This window comes from Columba livia, chromosome 1 (genome assembly GCF_036013475.1).
Source record: "Columba livia isolate bColLiv1 breed racing homer chromosome 1, bColLiv1.pat.W.v2, whole genome shotgun sequence".
NCBI lineage: Eukaryota > Metazoa > Chordata > Aves > Columbiformes > Columbidae > Columba > Columba livia.
Window position 1 is genome coordinate 69337006 of NC_088602.1, and position 22694 is coordinate 69359699.

Here is a 22694-nt window from a genome sequence, read left to right on the forward strand (position 1 = left end):
CAGAGACAAGCTCACAGGCTTTCAGACAGGTATGCTCCCTAAAATGCCATCGTGTTTACATGGGGGTTTTTTGTGTTCTTGTTTCCTTCTGTTCCCTCTCCCCTCCCCGGTGGGCTGCGTGTGGGGCTGGCAGCCTGGTGGTGCCACCATCCAACACCCGAGCCTCGGGACTCTCCAGCAAGGGGTCGAGCAGCAGCAGCTCCAGTGAATCCGAGACCAGCTCCGAGTCTGACTCCGAGAGCGAAAGCAGCTCCAGTGAGAGTGACGGCAGCAAGCCCTCGCATTACTCCAGCCCAGAGGTAAGGGCTTCTGCTCTTTATGATTTAGGGCGACAATCTGTTATTACACCCACTCAGACCTTTTTTCCAGCCAAGCCAACACAAGGAAGCTGTGGGGTGATGCACAAAAATATGGAAGAGCAAGGCCCCGGGGATACTCCTCCTGGCATGCTGTGAAATGCAAGTGCCTGGGGATCCTGGGCAGATTAAAGCATTTGAAATAAAAATTAAGAGAGAGAAAGAAAGAAAGAAATAACCCTGTGATATTTTCTTCGAAGTGGAGGTGTGTGGAGCTCCTTTCAAAGCTCACAGCTTGCTTGAAGTTTTATGCAACTCCAGCTCCATGGCAATGGCTTGCTCAGTGCCTAAGTCCTGATGTGGGCTCCCAGTACTGCAAGGGAACTAAAGGCTTCTCTACACAGGGAAGCTATTATAAAATCAGTTTGAGGGTGGATTTTTAAAGCAAAACAGTTGTTTTTCGCTCACGCACTTAGCTCACCTCGCTCTCTAAGTGAATTATTCTCTTCTACTGCTGCCTTTGTGTGATTTATTTTAATCCACCTCCAAAATGGACTAAACTGAATTACTCATGGTGCAAAACATTAAGCCCAAACTTGTAATCTGCAAAGCCAGTACTGAAAATTTCAACATGTAGACAAACCATTGCCAAATCACAATTAAGCTGCCAGTGCTGTACCGCCTTCTGCTTTCACCTCTGCAGAGTGCTCACCAGACACGACAAGGCTGTTTTCTCGGCTCTGCTTTTCTACGAAGAGTGACATTTTTACAGGTTTTGGTCAATACACACCTTTAGTATAAAACTGTGAACTCCACAGCCACATCACACACATAAATGTATGTAAAAATATTCAAAAATCTAGCAGCAAGATTGTAAATACACATGAAATACAGTCAGTGTATTTTCCTATTCCACATAAAGCATCAAATCACCAGACTCTCTGCCCCAAAACTATGCCTCACCTATTCCCTCTCCCTGAAAAATTATACTGAATAGCCAGCAAGCCTTTCTTCATCTTTTTCTTGGTTATTTGGGGCCATGTTTCCTATCAGGCAAAATGTAGCACTCACAGAAAAATCCTTAATATATTTTTCTCAGGTTCTGTCACTTTTGTTCCCTTATTTAACACTTATCTTCCTTTCTGTCTTTCCTTTACAGTACTTTCAGATCCATTTCCAGTTAATTTTCCTCTCACCTTGTCCCTTTCCTAAATCTCTCTCTCTGCTTCTCTTTCATTTTGTCTCTACTCTCTTCCTTCCAGTCTCTCTTCCCTGTTGCGCTCCTTGCGCTACCCCATGAATTATTTCCCATTCTGAGCTCTCTCATCTGACCCGTTAAGACCTTGTTCTCTCTCTGCCTAATTCCCCACTGGAATTAGTGCAGAGGTCTCACGCTCAGTCTCTCTGCTCCCTGCGGGATCTCAGAAGGTAGAAGAAAAAGGACAAAGAGAAGAAAGAGAAGGAACCATTGTGGAGGAAGGAAATATGAGATTAAAGCAGGAGAAGCAAAGTACCCAGGAAGGGAGGAATGTTTACTATCTAGGCAGATACCTGTGTTGCTTGGACCTGAGAGCAGCAATTCCTCAGGGAATGTGCGAACTTAATTAACTGAGGCAGGTCATGGATTTCATAAAGTCAAGCAGGGGACTGAGAGTCGTGGAAACATGGAGGAAGTGTCTCCTCTTCAACGTTTTATACGTATCCTCTTGAGATCTGTGGAACTACTTTTGTACAGAGCCTGAGTTACCAGTGATCATTGTCACGAAACAACTGCACTGCTCCAACAGATTGCTTGTCTCTTTGCATTATATTTGTGTGGCTTGCCTTCTAGGGCATGCTGTACAAAACATGCTTATACAAAAATGTAAATGACTCAAAATGTGATGGCTGCAGTGGTTTTCATAGGTGATGCCTTGATGGAGAGTGGGAGAGGCCACACAAGGACAGGGTCAGGGTGTCCCAAGGAGGTAGGACACCTGTACTTTCCCCAGGGGCCAGTGCTTTCCCAGGCCCATCATATGACTGATGGCACCAGTTCAGAACGAGCTAATGTGATATCTCTGACTGGAAAGCCCATCTGCTTGGCATAACTTACATTTATGCACCCAGTAAAGCCACCTTTCTAAAGTATATGCCATGTTGTTACCTGGTAAAGGGAGATAGTTCCTTGGAAGCTCTTTAAAGGGAGACCCTGTCCACCTATATTTAAGTAGTAGACTCAGTTCCAATTCTAATCTTAAAATAAATTTAATCTATTGGGTAAGACAGAAGAAGCAAGTACATCTGTGATTTGCTTTAGCATAAACTGGTAAATTCAGGTACAGTGAACTTGAGTACTGCAGCGTAACGCTGGGCAGAAGATCCATATTTCCAGGTTGTGAGGAAGTTAATCTGGAAATCTGCAGATCATTATGAAGCCTTCATTCTTTTTTTTTTTTTTTTTCCATAATCTGGAGTATTATATACATATACTGAAAGATTTTCATTTCTAGGACAGTGTGTCTTCTGCATTTGAGGTCATATAGAAATTCAATTGCTGTTTCATTTCTTCTGCATTTTTTTCCTCATCTCATTTTGAGATCTTTGAGTTGTTCTCAGGTGTCTAAATGCAATTGCCTAGAGTGCAAAAGCAGCTCATTGTAAAGCATACATATAAAATAGATTAGATGAATTGCACCCTAAAAGTGTCTGTTTCTTTCCATTGACTATTTAGAGCCTGTAGTGACTAGCTCAGCTGTCTACACTTTATGTCTGCAGTAAACTAAGAATAATGGCTGAGGTAGAACAGGAGACAACATTCAGACTGGCTTCAGTGATGTGGACAAATTAAAGTGCCTCACACATTAATGTGAGTAGTTGCAGTTTTGTGGGCTGCCAAACACAAAATTATGAACAAGAGATGGAGGCTTCTATGTCCTGTTTCTTTGCTGAAGTCATGAATTCTTTGCATGACTTCAATTAATGTCAAAAATGAGGACTCTGGAAAAAATGAGATCTTGTCCTTGCAATTATTTCAGATGGTAGGGAAAAAAAAAAAAAAAAAAAAGTTGGGTGTCAAGTCCACAGAAAGAGTTACGTTTCCAAAGCTGAGAATTTCATTTGTTTGTTCTTTGTTCCACTGCATTATACTGCAGACCTTTAATAAGGCTGAATCTGCTTAGACAACTGGGAATTACCACTATGCAAAGAGGACTAGATGGGAAAATGGGTACAAAGGAGGCAGAGAAGCCATTACATGGGCCAAAGCATCAGTGGCTAGTCAACAGTAACCAAGCCAGGAGAGAGAGATGTCCTGTCCTGGGCCTTGCCAGCCCCATGCATCAGATGCAATCTCCTTTACAGCTTCTGCTGTTGTGACTAGTGCACAACCTTTAAAGTTCTTTCTGATTTTTGAAGGATTCACGGATACTTTTTATCCATGCTTATTCCATCATCTCAGGATATACTCTTTCATCTCCAGTCCCCATGTTGTGACTGGCCAGGTCAAGGCTCTCTCAAGGGCAAAGAGCCACCTCCTGACCACTGTGCATCAAGTCCTTCAAGTGCCTGGACATCAGCACCAGTAGCTGAAAGGTCACTGCCTGGGAATCCCTGCTGTTCCCTCAGGTGCCGTGTGGCAATATACTTTAGCTCGGAAAACAGGAAGAATGTGTGTATCTAACTGGCTAGCTAATCAGTGAGCATGCTTCTGTCACCTCACCAACCTTTCTTCACGGATAGATTTCATTACAGACACAAGGGGAGAAGAACTGTAGTCTGAGGGCTGGAGGCAGGGACGTAAGTTTTCTGTATCTGTCTTGTTTTCCAAAACATTTTTGCTTCCCATCTTAAGTAGAGCCATGTTTTGATTTCCTGACTGGTACACTCAAAAGAGAAGGAGATTTTACGACTAGACCAACTGTAGACAATAATCTTTACCTTTACAAATAGGATTTGTGGGCTTTAGTTGTCTTGTGGACTATGTCTGACAAAGACTATAAACCAAACTCTCCCTTTGCTCCAGAAAACTCTTTGTGGCTGGAGCCACCTCTGACATAATTGTGCACTATGCCTAACACATGGGAATCCCCCAGTTCTAATTTCATAAAGCTCAAGCAGCAGTGCTAATAGTAGCAATAAAGTAGTAGTAGTAATAATAATAATAATTTTTTTCATTATCATCATCAACATTATCTATGCCTTAAATACAATGAAAAGGCACCACATTTGTATTGGGATTGCCATGAATTAAATCTTTGATAGCAGGGCAGCACAAGCAAGTTTTCATAAGGCTAGATTAGTATGTGGTTTTACAATAGGATGAGTGTACTGCAGGGAGGACTGGTAGCTCAGTCCTACTCCACAGTGGGCTAAGTACGTGCACGTATTATAGACTATCTAATTTCTCAATGAAAGTGGTGTCATGCTTCAAGTTTACCATGGTATTAGCTACCCCTGAGGTCCCTCTTTGTAATAACAAGCACAGAGTGGCCCCATTACCCTTACATTGTTTCACAGAATCATAAAATCATAAAACGTCCTGAGTTGGAAGGACCCACAAGGATCATTGAGTCCAACTCCGGTCCCTGCACAGGGCAACCCCAGAGTTCACACCATGTGTCTGAGGGCGTTGTGCAGTCTCTGATTGAACACTGTCAGGCTTGGGGCTGTGACACCTCCCTGGGGAGCCTGTTCCAGTGCTCCACCACCCTCTGGGTGAAGAACTTTTTCCTAACGTCCAACCTAAATCTCCTGTGGCACATCTTCCTGCCATTCCCTTGGATTCTGTCACTGGTTGCCAGAGAGATCAGGGCCTGCCCCTCCTCCCCTTGTGAGGAAGCTGTAGCTGCCATGAGGTCTCCCCTCAGTCTCCTCTACCCCAGACTGAACAACCCAGTGACTTTAGCTGCTCCTCATACAGCTTCTCCTCCAAACCCTTCGCCAACTTTGTGTCCCTCTTCTGGACACTCTCCAGGAGCTTTATATCCTTTTTATCTTGTGTTGCCCAGAACTGCACACAGTGGTCCAGGTGAGGCCGCACCAGTGCAGAGCAGAGCAGGACAATCACCTCCCTCCCCCGGCTGGCAGAGCTGTGCTTGATGTACCGTTTAACAGTCATTTACGCCAGAAAGAGTCATGTTTTGACAAAGGTTTCCTTTGGATGCATGCCACCCGTGCCTCTGGTTGCACTTGTAGCCTTGAAGAGATCTAAGATATATAGACATGCTGTGTGGGAGTCATCCCACCTAAATTTGGGCACTTACACTGTAGATACCTACATCTGCTCATCACCTCAGCCTCCCCTTTACAGTCAGTGAAGAGAAATAGGCATTTTTAGGGCCCAGCTCATCTGGCCTATTTTAGATGTCTATTTCTAGAGGAAATTTTCACACCCCAGAAGAGTAGTCCACTAACTGAAGAAGGAACTTGTTGACTAGCTCATATATAAGTGTCTATGTTGTACAGATGAATCCACCCACAATTTTCCAGGAAGTGTATCCACATCCTTCTGTTTCTCGATGAAGACTGACACATGTGTATGTCTGTGGTGCATTGGTCCCTGAAACTATCTTTGTCTCATAAAGTTTCCTGGTTTGGGTTTTCATGCCAAACCCGTATTTCATTGCAAGTCAGCTTCACCACAGACTGTTATTCCTATTACTGCTGCCTGTCTGGGTACCACCAGCTTTATCCAAATTAAAAACTGCCCAGTTCTCTACGAGGCCTTGAGGGCGGTATATTTCCATGACACAAAAACCAAGGGATGGAGACCATTCTGCTGTCTGATCACTCTGGATATATATTCATATATATATTTCCATCCTTACATGCTGCTGAAAACTTCCCACTTTGAACAAACCAACTTTTCTTCCATAGAATGGTATGTGACCTGCTCAGAGAGGTGGTGTGGACTGGAGAATTAGGGATTTTCCTTTTCTCCTGCAAATAAGTGCAGTTAGGCGTGTAAAGTGGACTGGCAAAAACTTTCAAATGAATTTTACCAATCTCTTTTTTTACCAGGCCTACTCTTAATTCTTGGCTGTTGTGATTTTGTTCTCGCGCAAGGCACCTTGTTTTTTTAAGTGATTTCAAAGTACAGTTAGAGCAATCAATTGAATAAATTACTTCCAAAAGTGAATTGGCATCACTCATGTACACTGACAATCTCAAATAATCCAAAACTGTATCAGGGCCCAAAATTTGTGAGAAAAGTTTTAAAACACTGATTTTTTTAAATTTCAATTATTTTAATTTACCTTATGGTCTGCAGGCTTTTTACTTTTAGCAGATGCATCTTAAGTTATTTTAGCAGACACATCTTAAGCTTTTTTTTTCAGCAGCCACAAGGATTATAATTTTTGTTTTAAAGAAATGTGGATGTGCATCTAAGCCCATGATTCTGAGTGCTGAGGCTTTAATAAAAAATAACAACTGTCCTGAAACCCCTGGCAAAATTAGTAAAGCTAGCAGCATTGTTGATCCTTATTATTAGACTTAATAGTTGGCTTGTAGGTTGGTGAGACTGTAGTTATTTTGCCTAACTAGCAGACATATCACCTTAGGAAAGTACCACATCGCCAAGTTATGACACTGTAGCAGTTAATCACTGTTTTCTGCTAATTTACTGTGATCCCTTGAAATCTGTATTTTGTGAACCACTTTTTTCAATAATTTCAAGATACATAAAGAGACAGAGTGGGATGTAACAGAAAAACTGGGAAGTTTTTTGTGAACTTTCAAGCTGCCCTCACTCTGCTCTGTACTTATGGGCAGAGATATATTTTTCCTCATGTGCTTCTGATGCACCTCATTTTCTTAAATACACCTGAACAGTGGAAAGACTTACATGTATAGTGAACCTTATTATTGTAAATTCAATATGTGCATAAAGAATGCCATGAAACAAATCTGTCTTTTCAGCACCAATCACCAAAAAACAAAACAAAACAAAACAAGCTGTTTGTTTTCCATAAAGGGTTAAGAGTTTTAAAAATACATCTTCATCCAACAGAAATGCTGCCTGCCCATTTTCAAGATTTGCAGCTCAGGAAAGAAATTCCTCATGTAAGGTATTAGGGAGTATGCTTAACAAAAAAATAGACTTAAGGCGATCCAGCAAATTTCCCATAGGTATTGGGTAACTTGATAATGAGAGTAAATTAGACACTCTTGAGAGAAGGAATATTTGTGTCATATGAATGCCAATGTCCAACTTTTTTGCTTCTTTTAGAAGCCTTTGCTCCCTGTAGAGTGAATGCAACTTTTAGTGGTTGATTCTGGAGATGCCCTTGGCTATGCAGGAAACCTGTGTTGCCCTTAGGCACCTCTTTTAAACAAGAAGTAAGAGACTGTCTTAAGTTAAAGGCTATGGATATTCTCTCTTGAGCAAACTTTGTTCCAGAGCTTTTGATGGTTTTCATGTTAGACTCATGACATGCCTTTTGATTATTCATTTGCAACAGCCCACTGGATCACATTTTGGTTCCAGTTAAGGAAATTAGGAGACTTTTCACACTGGCTTCCATGGAGGTAGGCTATGGGTGGCCATCTACTCCATCATGTTTTTCTTTGGGGTTTTTTTTGCCTTTCCTCTTCATTTTATTACATTCAAATTACTGATTGCAAGAAGCACTAGAAAAACACTTGCACATTGTTCTGAAATAACATTGTCTGAGCTGTGGTTACATTCGAAATCCTAATTATCCCACTTCTTCACTGTCCAAACACAATTATATTTTAGATGCTTACTTATAATTTGATCATGTTTTGACAGGAACGAAGAGAAAAACTAACAGGCACACAATACTTACAAAATGAGCACTTGACAATACCACCACACAACATATGTTTGTGGGATCTCACAGGATTATAACATCAATACCAGACAGATTACATGAACCGCTTGGTTCACCCTCCAACTCCCCACTACATGCCTCTTTGTGTACTTTTAAAATGCTTCTCATATTTATTGCAATGACACAGAATACAAAATGCATATCCCTGGCTTTCCTATGACCTCTCCTCCCTTAACCTCAGCTGTACCCTTGCCTTGTTTTCCTCCCTTTCCTATCATCTTTTTGTTTTCTTCTATTTGGAAACTTGGGAGCGTTTTCCAGGAAAGCCGATGCCAGTGGCACTGCATGAATCATCCTTAGAAATGACGAATCACAAAAGCCATTCTCCTTCCCAACCTCATTCAGAAACCAACAAGATCCCCACTTGCACAGCATGCCCCACATCTTCCATCCTGCCACACAGGGACAGAGACAGAGACAAGGACAGGGATAGGGACATGGGAGTTGCCATGGCTTGGGGTGGTTCCTTGACCAGAGGTAAGTCTCAGCAGTACCAGGAGATGCCTGAAGGTATGGTGGGTGAGGGCAGTGAGGTCTCAGCACTAAGCTCATTGCCATCTGTTTCCCTTTCAGCCTGAGCCACCCTCATCCAACAAGTGGCAGCTGGACAAGTGGCTGAATAAAGTCACCCCGCACAAAGCACCCATCCTGACCCACCATGATGGCCCGGCACTGGAGGCCCATCCCTACTATGGACGTGTGAAGGCGGAGCGGCAGGAAAGTGAGAAGACCCCAACCACCACCCCAGTTGAGCACCGCAGCGGGGAGGGCCGTGCCACCACCGCCGCCACTGCCACCGTCGGGGACGGACCGCGGCCCAGGACTGCCAACAAAGCACCGGGCAGCAAGGGCGGCCGGCAAAAGTCACCCCCCGCCGCTGACGGTGCGCCCCCGAGGCGGGCAGCGGGAAAGAAGGCACTGCGGCGGGCTGAGAGGACCTCTGCCGGGGACGGTCCCTCTTGCCCTGGGACAGAGGAAACCCCTGGGAGCCACAGCTTTCCGGAAAGCACTGCTGGCGAGGCACCAAGGGCCCGGCCCAGCAGTAGTGGTGTCGGCGGTGGCTGCAGAGCAGGGCACCGCCGGGAGCCCCGCTCAGCCGCAGCTGGTGAGAAGCGCCGGGCCCGGGGGCCAAGCAAAACGGCGCCCAAATCCAAGGAGTTCATTGAGACTGAATCATCGTCCTCGTCGTCCTCTTCCGACTCAGGCTCTGAGTCGGAGCGGGAGGAGCGGCCGCTGCCCAAGGTGCCGGCGGTGGCTGGCGCTGAGCCGCGTGCCAAGGACGCGGGGAGCAGCAGTGCCGGCAAACCCCACAGCGGCTGCAGTGCCTTTGGCTCCATTAATGCCAGGACTAGTACTGAGATAGCAAAGGAGCTGGAGGAACAGTTTTACACCCTGGTTCCTTTCGGTAGGAATGAGCTCCTGTCTCCTCTGAAAGACAGTGATGAGGTAAAGTCGCTGTGGGTCAACATTGACTTGGCTCTTTTGTCCAGGATTCCAGAGCGTTTGCCTGAAGAGCCGCTGGCCATGAGCGCCGGAGCAAACCAGGCGGCCAGCCTCCCGCAGGGTAGTAGTGCTGACCCCCCCGCAGAGAAGGGTTTACCGAAATCTAGAAGGAAACGCAAGGTGAGCTTCTGGGGGACAGGTCGGGATGGGTGGGAGGGCCTCCGGCAAGTGGAAGGCATTGCTTGTGCTGCACCCAGTGCTCGATGACGTGTCTTCTCTGGCCCTGCACTTCAGACCTGGGATTTGCCCCTGCTCACCTCATAGGAAACAGCCAAGCCCCAGGGGAGATACCATCCTAGGAGGTGATGAAACTCCTGGCCAAGAGGGATTACAGCCCCTTGGAGACAGCATTTGCTACTGGGACATGGCTTTCCACACTTTAGTGAAGGCACTGCCTTTTTAGTAGGATAGTTTTCTCTCCTGAGGCGTCTCTCAAAACCTGAGTATTTGGAGGTGACGCCTAGGCTGACAAAGGGAATATGAGCAGCTGTCTTGTCATGGTCTGCATGATATCAGGGTGTGTGTGGAAAAAGGAGCAGCAGTGTCTTTTTTCCCCTCATATTGCCAACGAGAGGCAAGCCCTTCAGACCTGGTGGGAAGCCCCGGCGTTATGGGGGATGCACTTGCAGACACCCAAGACTTGTCTGGCTCTGCAGCCTGCCTCCCTCACACTGCTGCAGCCCCCTTTTAGCTCAGGGCTCTCACTCCGGTGTAAGAAGTAGGGGTGTAGTCCATTAGCTATCCCGACCCCAGCAGCACCGTCACAGCAGCAGACAGGCACAGCCCTCTAGTCACATCCACCACTCCGCCCTGCCTCTCCTGCATGCTCTCTGAGCTGCCAATGGTGCCAAGGAAAAAGCCCTCTCTGCCTCACGGCCACAGCTGTCCACTGAGGAGGCTTTCTGGTCTATTTGTATCAATCTGATCCCAAAAGTCACTCTGAACTGGAATCGCCATCTGCGCAATTTCTGGACAGTTTTACTGTGCAGTCATCTGTCACCCTCTAAGCTACCGTACGTGTGCAGATTGAGTTGTACATTTTTGGGGACCATTTATCTAAAGCAGTCTTTACTTTTTTTTACCTTTTTTTTTTTTTCATTTTTACATTCTTTTTTTTTGTATCTGAAAGGTGGCAGCCCTGTTTAGGCCACTGGTAGAGTCATAAGAGAGAGGCCTGATAAGCTCTGAGATGCATTCATCTGCATTTTCTTTAGGAAGTGACATGGAAGTAATGTCACAATACAAAATGATGTGAAACAGGCCAAGAAAGAGTGGCAGAAGTAAAAGATTTATGTTTTGTGTCATAGGAGATGCAAGTGTGATAGTGCCAGCCTGTACACACAGAAGGAAACAAGAAGACACGATAACAGAGCAAAGTAAATGCAGTTATGCTAGAAATGCTCAATCCAACTTTCTCTGGCACATACTATCTTTTACTCTTTCTTCTTAAAGCCTTGTTGGTGGTGGTTTTAGTGATATAATAAACGCAAGGCACTCCTGGAGTACCCTCAGCCTGGAATAAGACCCTCAATAGGACAGTTGCCATGCAGACTCACAGTATGTGATCCCCCTTCTCAAAAGACTTCAAGAGAATGGGATATCAGGCATAACTGCAAAATTAGAAAGAGTTCCTTATTATTTCCACCTCTGTCATGATCTCAAGATGAACAACATAGAGGCAGAGGAGGACTGTTAAGCACTGAGGTGTGAGATCTTAACTTCTGCTACGGTGTTAACCCCATAGCAGCAGCCAGAGTGGCAGTGTATAACATGAAAAAAAAGCCATGTATACAAGCAGTAAAAGCCATGCATACAAGCAAAGCAAAACAAGGGATTTTTTCACCACTTCCATGGGCAGGCGGGTGTTCAGCCATCTCCAGGAAAGCTGGACTCTGTCACACATAACAGTTACCTGGGAATACAAACACCATCACTTCAAACATCCCCCTCTCCTTCCTCCAGCTTCCTATACTTAGCATGACATCTTATGGTGTGGAATATCCCTTTGGTCAGCTGGGGTCGGCTGTCCCAGCTGTGTCTACGCCCAACTTCTTGTGCACCCCCAGCGTCCTCACTGGTGGGGTGCTGTGAGAAGCAAAAAAGGCCTTGATGCTGTGCAAGCCCTGCTCAGCAGTAGCTGAAGCATCCCTGTGTTATCAACACTGGTTTTGGCACAAATCCAAAACATAGCCCCACACAAGCTACTATGAAGCAAATTCACTCTGTCCCAGTCCAAAACAGCACAGAGAGACAAAAGAGGTACGAGGTCGAGGACTAGTAAAGAGAAAAGCACACACGAAATAGTCAAAGAGGGCAATATAAAGAAAAAAAATATCCCGAGGTGCAAATGGGAAGTGGTTGAAGTAATTCAAGTTTTATATTCTACTCCTTCGTTTACACACTGCCTCTTCAGATTTTAGTTTTTTAAGAGGTGGCCCAATCATCTCTCATCTGTGTCAGGTATGCACTCAAAGAAAGTGTCATCATTAATACCAAAATTCCAGAAAATACTGACACCTGACTTGTTGAAATACTTTTGGATCAGTAATAAATCCAAAACCTACAAGATTATTTTTCTCTTCATTCAGTGTGAGAATGAAGAAGAGTGCAGAGACATCAAGAAGACTCACTTAGAACGAGAGAGTTCTTCACGATTAGCTGCCTCTGCCCACAGCATCACAACAGCAAATCACTGCAATATGAATGAAAATAGGTAAGCATTTTCCTTGTTATTTATCACTGAGTCAATACAACTAGTTGCAGTTTCATGCCGTGTGTTATCTTTTCCTTTAATAGGATTTATTTTTTAATTATCACATTTTATGTGGAAAAAGTACCCACTGCATTCTCCTTTCTCCTGGTTTAATGAACAAGTTGGCAGCTCCTGACATATTTACATACTTGCATTTTCGCCATATTGCACAAAGAAGTTGTGAGTTCAAGTGTGAGGCTCATGGAATGAGTAATTATAGCTAGAGCAGTACGATCATCTGAGACATATTCCCAAACACTGTGTTGCAGGTACCAGTTCACATAGGCAACTATCTTACAGCCTTTTCTTTCCTTACAATGTTAGGAGTTTCAAACGGAAAGTTTGACTGTATAAATACAATAATCTATAAACTCTGTGGAAAAGATTGAGAAACGTACTCATAACAATGCCTGCAATAGTCAGTTCCAGAATATACTTGAGATCAAATGTTTTTGAGATTGCAAGCAGTTTTTTCTATGTAATTAGTAGGTATTTGAGGATAAGGAACTCAAACTTTATAAACAGTGGGATTTTCAAAGGATGCAGGGCATGAAACAAATGATGAATATTTAGCATTTTCTGGCATGGTTTATGCATACAGACTCCTATCAACGTCGGGTCAATCATACTGAGTTTCTCTGGAGGCTTCCAGCAGTCAAGCTTAGACATGTGTCTTTTCAGAGTTCAGCTGCACACTGCTTAGTACATGCTGGTCATCAGTATTTAAAAAAAGAAAAAAGAATAATTTTCTGGTAGTATGAGGGTATCTCTTGGGGTGGAACTGCTAAAATTAGAGAATAGTTGTATTTATTGTAGTAGGCATTTCTGTTGTACACATCACTGGTGAGTTTGAGCAATTCTTGTCATTAATACCAGAAAAAATCATGGAGAAAATTGATATATATAGTGCTTATTCAAAAATATGCATTAAATTTCTTTGTCCTGACATATCACATATGTTTCATAAAGTGAAAACAATACACAGAACAGTTTGTTTTATTGTGGGTGACTGCATGCAGGCTTGCCATTCCTGTTACCACAGTGTTGTATGTTTTACATTGCACTCATTTTCAGAGAATAGCATGGCTGTCATAGTTTGCTGTGTCCCAGGGTTAATCCTGTGCTTCCTGGAAGCAGGGCAATAATTTGTGTTTTGCTTGACATTATAGTCAGTAGTCCTGGTTGCAACTATACATTAAAGAAACAAAGAGGAAGGTCTTAACTGTATTTTTGCCTCCTAATTCCTTCTTGATCTGCCCTGCTTCCAGGATGTTTCTGTGGTTTATGCCACTGTAGGACATGATATCAAATGCTGAGATTCCCGTAGCTGAGGATGGGCTACTGAGGCTGTAACTAAACCAGGAGCACGCATGTCAGGACCTCCTGGCCCTCTTGCAACCTGCAGCTACTCATGCTGGCACATCCCCCCTCCAGTTATGCCATCACAGCTGCATGTGAGGCCCTCCTGTAAATTCACTCAAGAAACTTGTCTGAAACCAGAACTCCTTCTTTTTTGGTTTGTTGTTTTTTTTGTTTTGTTTTGTTTGGTTGGTTTTGCTTGTTTTGGTTTTTAGTTGGTTGGTTGGTTTTTTGGTTGGTTTGTTTTTTGCTTTTTTGGGGTTTTGGTTTTTTGGCGAGGCTAGGTTATTATTATTCATTTCACAGCAAAGCCACACAGATGGTTTGGTCAGTGCAGCTGAGGACTGGTAGCAAAGAGAGAAGCAAAACCACCTTCAGACACAAGCATTTCCTACTGTGGAATTACAGTCTGAGGTGCAGACTAAGCAAGGCCCTGTTTGACAAGAAAGGCTGCAGCATCAAGAAACGTCAAAACTGACATTGAGCGCCATGGTCTGCCCACTCCCAGCAGACCAGAGTTCACTGCAGGTTGTTCTTCACAGCTTCCCAGGATAAGATGTTTGACTGCTCACCATACACTTAGGTGGGCCCTACACAATGTGCCAAGGGCCATGTAGAAGGTCTGCAGCACAACTAGAAATTGCAGCTACTCCTCACATGCTCTGGGCCAAGCTTTTGAGGCTTGGGTACATTTCCAAAGAGCTATGGCTCCTCTTGGATGCCGTAGGCCTGCACTTTAACAGTGATATATAAACATGGCCAGTCAAGGCATGGGTTGATGTTTGAAATGAGGAAAAGAAATGTCAGCATCAACCTGCACATTCGAAATAGTGCCAAAGATCTTATTTTTCTTAGGGAGAGAAGAAGGGCACAGTTGTCCATCTCTTATACCCCAATTCTTGCCTTTGTGTACAGCATTGGTCATTAAAGCAAAACACTGTTTTTTAAAGGTGCTGCACTGTGGGAAACAGGAAAGGTTCTGAATTACGATTCATGGCTTCTTTCACACCTCGTTTTTAAAGACTTGCCAGATAAATGGACAAATGTATGATAAGAGCACATTTAATTAGCTCTGTTCCCTGAAATGATGTGCAGAAATAAAGTATAGTTTATACCATATTCTTTTTTGGCAATTTCATTAAGTGTATACTGTCTGATACAGTAACTATAAAGAAGTGAGAATTGTCCATAAAAAGTAATAGGCTGAATAAAGGCAAATGTGACAAGGAAAGGTATTGTGTTAAAATAGTCTGTCTGACCTTAATCACAGTTTTAGTCTTAATGCAAACCGTATCCTTAAAATAAACTTTTATTTTGTGTGCGTTTCTTTTAAGATTTTCAGCTAAATATTTTCTTCAAATTAGTGCATCTGAAGTTTATTTCTGGGCATATTTTTACAGTCCATCCGACTTCTCATCCAAAGGCTCTCCCAAATAAATGAAAGCTGAAAATACTGTCTGTTACAGCTTTCTTCTTTACAAGACAGAGCAGCTCACATTTCTCTGCGTCTACTGTTTGCATATGTTTCCTTTTGTCTGCAATACCAGCCTATCTTTCTTTGTCTTCAAAATCTGTATTAGATTAGTATAAACAGTGCTACCAAAGGCTGGGCATTGTGCACAAAGACAAGCCAGTCATCTTTAAACACATTTCCTGGTTTAGTTTACATATGGTTTTATTGCCATGGCTTATAAATTGTCACCTGCAATTGTGAAATAGGGCTTCATAACCTGAACTTACACTTCAGACCCTAATCTTCGTCTCCAGCTATCCCTTAAGAAATGGTGAGCAAGTGGCCATCTATCTCTGTATTTTTTTCAAGTGCTCTGATACAGACTATATTAACTCCAGAATTACAATTTGCCTTGAAGGGGAAGAGGAGAAACATGATACAAATTTGTAAATGAACTCTTGGTCCCAATCCTGTAAGCTTGTTTCCAGATACCAATAGAGTTTATCCTGCCAGCAGGTTTTAAATTCAAAGTTTTGGTAATATATAAAACATTTACCTTTCTCAAAGCCAGCTTTGTGACACTCCATTTCTGTAATTTCCATTTCCAGCTTGGCAATACCAATAAATAAAAATGAGAAAATGCTTCGGTCACCCGTCTCTCCCCTCTCTGATGCATCAAAACACAAATACTCCAACGATGATTTAACTTCTTCCAGCAGACCTAATGGCAGCAGTCTATTACCTTCCATCTCCTCCAGCAAAAAACATAAGGGTGAAATCCAGTCGCAGCCACATCCCGGAGACTTCAATGTAAGTTTATGCTGTTGTTCACAATATAAAGCCTAGCTGTGTATTTTTTACTTTGTATTGGAATCCATGATAGGTTTGCAGAATGTTATGCAAAAAAAATTGTAATAATGAATGTTGTATTGTAAGTTCAGTTTTTCTGGTTTGGAGTTTAGCAAGGCACAGAAGAAAGGAAAGAGAGCATGCTGTAGAATGAGAAAACACCAAAGGCTACATACGCATAAGGTAAAAACTGATGGTCCAAAACAAATGGCTTTAGGCCTCCAGAGTATGGCTTGGGCACAGTGCAAGCCCCCTACATCCAAGAGTGTGGTGCATGCCACCTCTGCTGTATAAGTCCTCTACTTAGCCACTGCCTGACCTTGAGTGTGCCTGCAGACAAGTTCTCTTATGTGTCTTACAAGCAACTTTCTCAGACACCTCAGTTTACTCCTGACACAGGTAAAAAATGTAGCATCAGCTAACTCAGCTCCATCAGAGCCCAGGTATTCAGATACCTACCAGAGCCTCAAGCACACTAAACGTGTCCAGAGCACCCTTCCAGATAAGGCCATATTTCTGCACCAGCTGGTAGCCACTGCTCTCAGAGCACAGAGAAAGAAGAGTAGGTGCTGCCTTCCCTGAGCTCTGTGATTAGGATGCTGGAGTACAGAGCCTGTTTGCTCTAGCGGAGGGAATTCAGATCTCGCTCACTTCTCAAAATCATACCCTACTATCCAGCCTACAGGACACCCCAAGTAGAAGATCAAGGGTAGATTATTGTCACATCCCATCCTTGAAGCGGTTCTGTCTTGTGTGAAACACCTCAGAGAAGCAATTTAGGTACTATCATATTGATGTCCACTGCAGGAACATCTAGTGAAACTGTTAGGGCACTCTTCCACTGCTAGAAGGGCCCATGCCCCTCTGCTTGCTACAAAAGCCATTTATATATTCTATCCTATATCTATTTGTTGTATTTGTTACTTGATAGAAAAGAGGCTTCAAAAACCTAAGTATTAGTAGCAGTGGTCTCTTCCAGCCACTTTTGCTGGCGGGATAACTGTCCCCATAGTATATTTTAAGTACATATGTATATACCTAAGTATATTTATCTTTTGAAGGTGGAGGGAGAAGTAATAACTGTAATCTTAATTTTGGACACATTTTGAAAAACAAGTTATCATAAATTGCGTGTTTCAAGAGTATCCCACAGATGGTAAACTGAAAAAATAATTAATTACATAAAAATATTTCAATAAAAATATATTTTAACATATCATAGCCTTTATTTTTTTCATTAATTAAATGTAACTTTTTAAATATTTTGACTTCCAAAATAGAAGTTTAGAGGTTTATAACCCATACAGAATTATAATTATATGAATCTTCACTGGATATCTTGAAAACAATTTAAATTCCTTCACAGGCGAATGTGCTGGAAATCAAAAGTAAAAGGTGATTGCTTTATGATCCACACCCTTAGCAAATGCATTTCACTGAGATTTTCTGCATAGCCTAGCAATGCACCATTTGGTCAACATTTTAACAACCTTAGCAATAAAATTCTTATGTATCTGGTTATTCATCTGAAAACTTTAGCCTGCTGAACTGATCTGGATGTGCCATATAGCAGATGAGAGCTCATGAATTATGAATGTTAAAGTTAGCTTTGTTTTATCCCAGCTTCCTACCTGGCACCTAGCTGGCATGCCCAAGTGGAACTTTGAATTTCTGTCAGAGACCAGAAGACAAGGAGTGGCTTTTATCCATTTGAGCTTTTTATGCATTTCCCTATTGTATTTCTGTCTGTCACCTGACAGAGAAAGACCAGTGTTTTCTGGCAGCGGTTATCAACCAAAACCAGCCTGGGTCCCTCTGCTTTGCACTGTGGCCCACACAGCAGGTCACTTGGTGGGAGGAATGAGGGGATGAGTGAGACCTTGCCAAAAGACACGTGCTTCTGCTGTGACACAGAGCAGGGATCTTGCAGGCTGATCAGGGGCCCAGAGCAGAAAGAAACATGGACCTTGGGCTACAAATTCATAGTGCATGGGTACATCAGCAGTGCAGCGTGAAACGAGTCAAACAAGCAAGCCTTGACCCCCCCCAAGGCAAGGTATAATGCTAGTTTGGAAGCTGAAGACTAGAGATATAACTTGATATTCTAAATTACCACAACAGATCTATTCTTTAATAATTTCACTTACTGTGTTTCAGAGTGTTTTGATAGTTACTAATAGTTCAGCTACATTTCTTTTGTGTATCACACTGGAACTCGAGCCCTTTAGAAAGTGCTCTGAGCAATATCTGTGAATTTGTGGCTATCAGTGACAGGACAGTTAAACATACTCCCTGCTGAAATAGTAAGAAAACTAACTGTCAATTTACAACCCAGTGCAAAGACACTCTGTTGTTTATTAGTTGCTTTTTTGAAGTTAGTAGCCAATTCCTCATTGTCTTCTCTGCTCTTTGTTGTCTAGAAAGCAATTCACATTGATTCAGAAAATGTTCTTTGCAATAAGCCCCAGTCCCAAACAGAACCTTGGTCACCTCTGTCCAGCACACCCAGGGACTGCAGAAGGACAAAGCTCATCTTCGATGATATGTAAGTACAGATTACTTCAAAATAAAGAAAGCAATGTCATTTTCTGTGTTTAAAGAGAGGAAAATGCAATTTGTCCAACAAGAACTGAGACATGGCCAGAAGTATTGCAGGAGTACTGTAAAATGACAAATAAATGAGTCTTTAATTTTTCATAATAAATTAAGCCTCTAATCATCAGGGAGCAGTGAGGACTGGCTGTTTCCTAAAGCATGGGGAGCCAGGAGCCAAGGGGCAGAAGGTGACTGGTAGGGCAGGGGCTGTGCCAGCCAGGGCTCCAGTCCCACAACAGCCAAACAAGGTGAGCAGGGCAGGGCCAAGGTTAGAGTCAGGTTCAACTGAGAGTCTCGATCCTCAGGCAAGTCCAAGGTCAGGCCAGGATCAGGTCCAGTGAGGGTCAGAGACAGAGCCCAGTGACTGACAAGTGTGCAGAGTGATGAGGCAGGTCTGAGGTCCAGGCAAGAAGACCCATGTGGTGAGGGTCCAGATCAATGAGGGCCATGACCAGGCACAAGCAAGGCTGTGAAAGGCCTGAAGACTGGCACACTCACGAGTTGAACGGGGAGTGAAGGCCCAGACCTGAGTTTAAATTGATTTCTTTAGCCCATGGGCTTGGGTGGAGGGGCCACATGAGGGTTTATTGTTACCCTCGAGGCTCTGGGATTAATTATGCACACATCAGACTATTAATACATACAGAACCACAGCAAGGCAGGCTGACACGGGCACCCTTCTTGTGCACCCTTTGGAGCAAGGGGAGTAGACACATGGGAGCCTTTTATCCCTGAGCCTTGACAGGTGCTACTGCCATTGCTACTGCTGCTCAGAAAAAGCCATCACAAAGGCAGGATGAGTAGGAAACAACAGTGGTAGGCGTGGGTACCTGGAGGGATACCTGGCCCTCCCCACCTCCACTACATCCTTCAAACAGCCCCTCATCTCTTCCTATGAGAATAATTTCAGCTTGCAATTGTCTTGCTTTTCTTTTTGGTGAAATAAAATCACTAGTTTGTTTACTCAGATCATTTAGGATGGTGTATTATTTAGATAAGGTATAAAGATGAAAATGGAGCTTGAAATCCTTGTATCTAGAAAATCCAGACACTTTTTTACTTGCAGATTTCTGGCCTGAAAATACTGATTTTTCTCGAGTAGGAGAGGTTCTGTTGAAGCTATGCCTCTGACTGCCTGGAGCAAACACAGCTCCGTAAGCTGTGTGACCTTGATGCGCCTTTTGTGCTCTCAGACTGTCACCTACAACATCACTAACTCTTTTATACCAAGAGAAATCCTGGGAAAACAGCCCTGTTTCCTAAGGAACTGCTTTTTATTATAACTGGGGTTCAATAATAACAATAATCTAATAACTGTAATAATCTTACTGTTTGTTCAACCACCTGGTGTGAGGGACAACTAGAGGGATGGCAGCTTGTCATACAGAGAATCCAGGTTTCCTACTATAACGCAAAAATAACTCCCATAGACTTCAGAAGGACATAACTGTTTCGTTTGTCAAGAAAAGACTGTTGAGATTAATGTCTGTGTGTATTCATAGCAGTCATAAGGAGATGTAAGATGAATAAATGTAGCTATTTTTCCTGCCCCTTTTGGAGAAAACTCCTTCCTGTGTATATATTCCTATTTTCCCTCTTTCTCCTCTCCCCTCCATGTAATTTTTTTAATCTTCAAGTGCTTTTATTCAACAGTCTGCACTGAGGAAATTTGAAACTGTTTAGAAGTACTAGCTAACTCTTCGTATCTCTTAGAATACTTTATCATCTATAATCTACTTGCAATTGTTCATTTTTTCTGCAGTTTATACGTGTACATATGAGGCAGAAAGGTATCAGTGTGCCTGGTAGAAGTCAAAATTGTAGAACATGCTCATCTGTTTGGATTAGAAAAAAACACAGTCAGAAACTGCTACAACAGAACTATTGTGATATTTCCCTCAAGATGCTGACAAAAAAAACAGAGAGACTGGTTTGCTTTGTTTTTCCCCTAGAATACTGTCATAGAAATACTGCTTTTTTCACTGTCTTTATAATCTAAGAGGCTTTTATCACTTGCTTTCTCCATTGGTGATACATGTGATTTCTGTGGCAGACATCTTCAATAAAACTGTTTCACCTTTTCAGAGGGAGATACAATAAAACTGTTTGTTTTTATTGCTTTCCGTGTAGAATGTCCCCAAGCAACCTGTAGCCCATTAAAAAAAGGCAAGCTAAGAAACCAAATATGATAAAACACAGAATCAAATATGTCTTAATTTGCCCTTAAAAACTAGAAACAGCTAAATGGCTGTTGTGCCAACTAGAGGAGGGAGATTTTCATGTGCTACAACTGTTGTCCACAGCCTGTATCTAGGAAACACCAGAAGAATACCAGCTACACTAGATCTTGATTCTGAAATTACTGTGCAGAGAAGTTACTGAAATGTAGCAGATTAGACTGGCTGCAAATGTTAAATGTCAAGGAATTTGACTCACACGTTAGAAGGATCAGATTAAACATGGCAGCCAGTATCTTTCAGATTCATATAGCACCATAGCAGAGGATTTGAAAGAATGCAATACAGCACTCTAAAATTATGTAGTAATCCTAATGGCTACATTTGTCTAAAATCATGCCTATGAAGTATTTGATCTCATAATCCATGAAGTTCTGAATTACTGTAATCCAGCCATGGCTTTAAAGACTTCTTTTTAATCAGAATCTATAGTTTTTAAGAGACTAAATCCCTTATATTTGATTTAAAACAACAACTAATTTTTCTGACCAATCAGTCCCTTATTGCTTTATTTTCAATTTATTCTCTCCATATCATTGACAACAGCTGTCACTAGCAAGAAATTGGAACACAAGTAGGTCAATAAAAAGTATATCTTACTTGGCAGAGTGTTGTGTACACATACATCGCAATATAAAAGTAAATACAGCCTTCAAAAGGCAGGCAAAATCCTACTTCCCCTGGTTTGCCATTGTTTACTGACTGCTCTAAATATGCTTCGAGGTACCCAGCGTGCCACATGTATAAGTGACATCAATGCTGTTTCTGGTATTAATTCTTAACAAGATTTCCTAGATTCTTTGGCCATTTCTGACTCTATGAAGAGAGAAGTTTCAAGGCTACATAATAATGCTTCAAGCCAAATTCAGTCCTGCTGTAATTCCACTGAATGACAGAATTCCCAATAACTGCATTTAGGAACAAAGTCTGTTGTCCTTGAATTGAGGAGCACAGACATGCTGTGGGTGCCTGAGGGCACAGTCCTACACGCTCCTCCCAATCCTGCATGTGTGGTATAAAAAGAGCAGAGCGTGCCCAGCTACTCGATTCTCCTTATGGCTAAACCAGAACTTGCTCCTCAGGATTATTTCTCACTTGTGTTTTGGGTTACCCTTTCAAACTTGGGGTGTGGGTATTTTCATTTACATTTCTTTTTCTTCTTTTTTCTGGCCTTGTAGGAGTAAGACAATACATCTTCAGCTTTTTTTTTTAACTCTTATTTTTTGGATGTTTCTTTCCACCTTTATGAATTTAGGTGCTACACACACCCACCAGCTTTACCTTGTCCTAAGGACAGGCAGACCCTGCTGTGAGATCTCATTCCTGTGTTTTTTTGTCAGCCAGTAAACCATGTACCCAGAAAATATTAAACCCATCAAGGTGTTATGGATAGAACTCATAAAAAGCTCTAAAGATAATTTCTTGGTGCATCTCTTTTGTTTTGGCTTGAACCCCAAGTCTCTCATTTTCAGTCTCCTCATCTTTGTTTCTCTACTTCAGAGTGGAAAAGAAAAGGTGCTCTTGGGTTGTGACTCCCATACAACTATCTGGAAGCATAGATGAGGTTCTTAGGGACATGGATTAGAGGTGGACTTGACAGTCCCAGGTTAATGATTGGACTCCATGTTCTTAAACGTCTTTTCCAACCAGAATGATTTTATGATTCTATAGAGTCATTTCACTTTGCATTGCTCCAAATACCTCAAGGACTCCTTGTCTTCTGGAGTATGTAGAAATACTTTTGTAGTGCTGAGCACATCCTCAGTTGCACAGTTAAGGAAAAGAGCTTGGTTCCTCTTTCTTCTCATCCGCAAT

General features: G+C 42.6%; 1 protein-coding gene across 2 annotated transcripts in view; it reads left to right on the top strand.

The window, feature by feature from the left end:
- AFF3 (ALF transcription elongation factor 3) overlaps positions 1-22694 on the top strand; it is a 336480-nt gene that overhangs the window by 277883 nt on the left and 35903 nt on the right. For both annotated transcript variants that reach the window (XM_065061339.1, XM_065061340.1), the window contains exons 10-14: positions 134-299; positions 8705-9754; positions 12223-12347; positions 15807-16008; positions 18468-18592. In XM_065061339.1, coding sequence (XP_064917411.1) covers positions 134-299; positions 8705-9754; positions 12223-12347; positions 15807-16008; positions 18468-18592 — 1668 coding nt within the window. The remainder of the gene's footprint in view (positions 1-133; positions 300-8704; positions 9755-12222; positions 12348-15806; positions 16009-18467; positions 18593-22694) is intronic.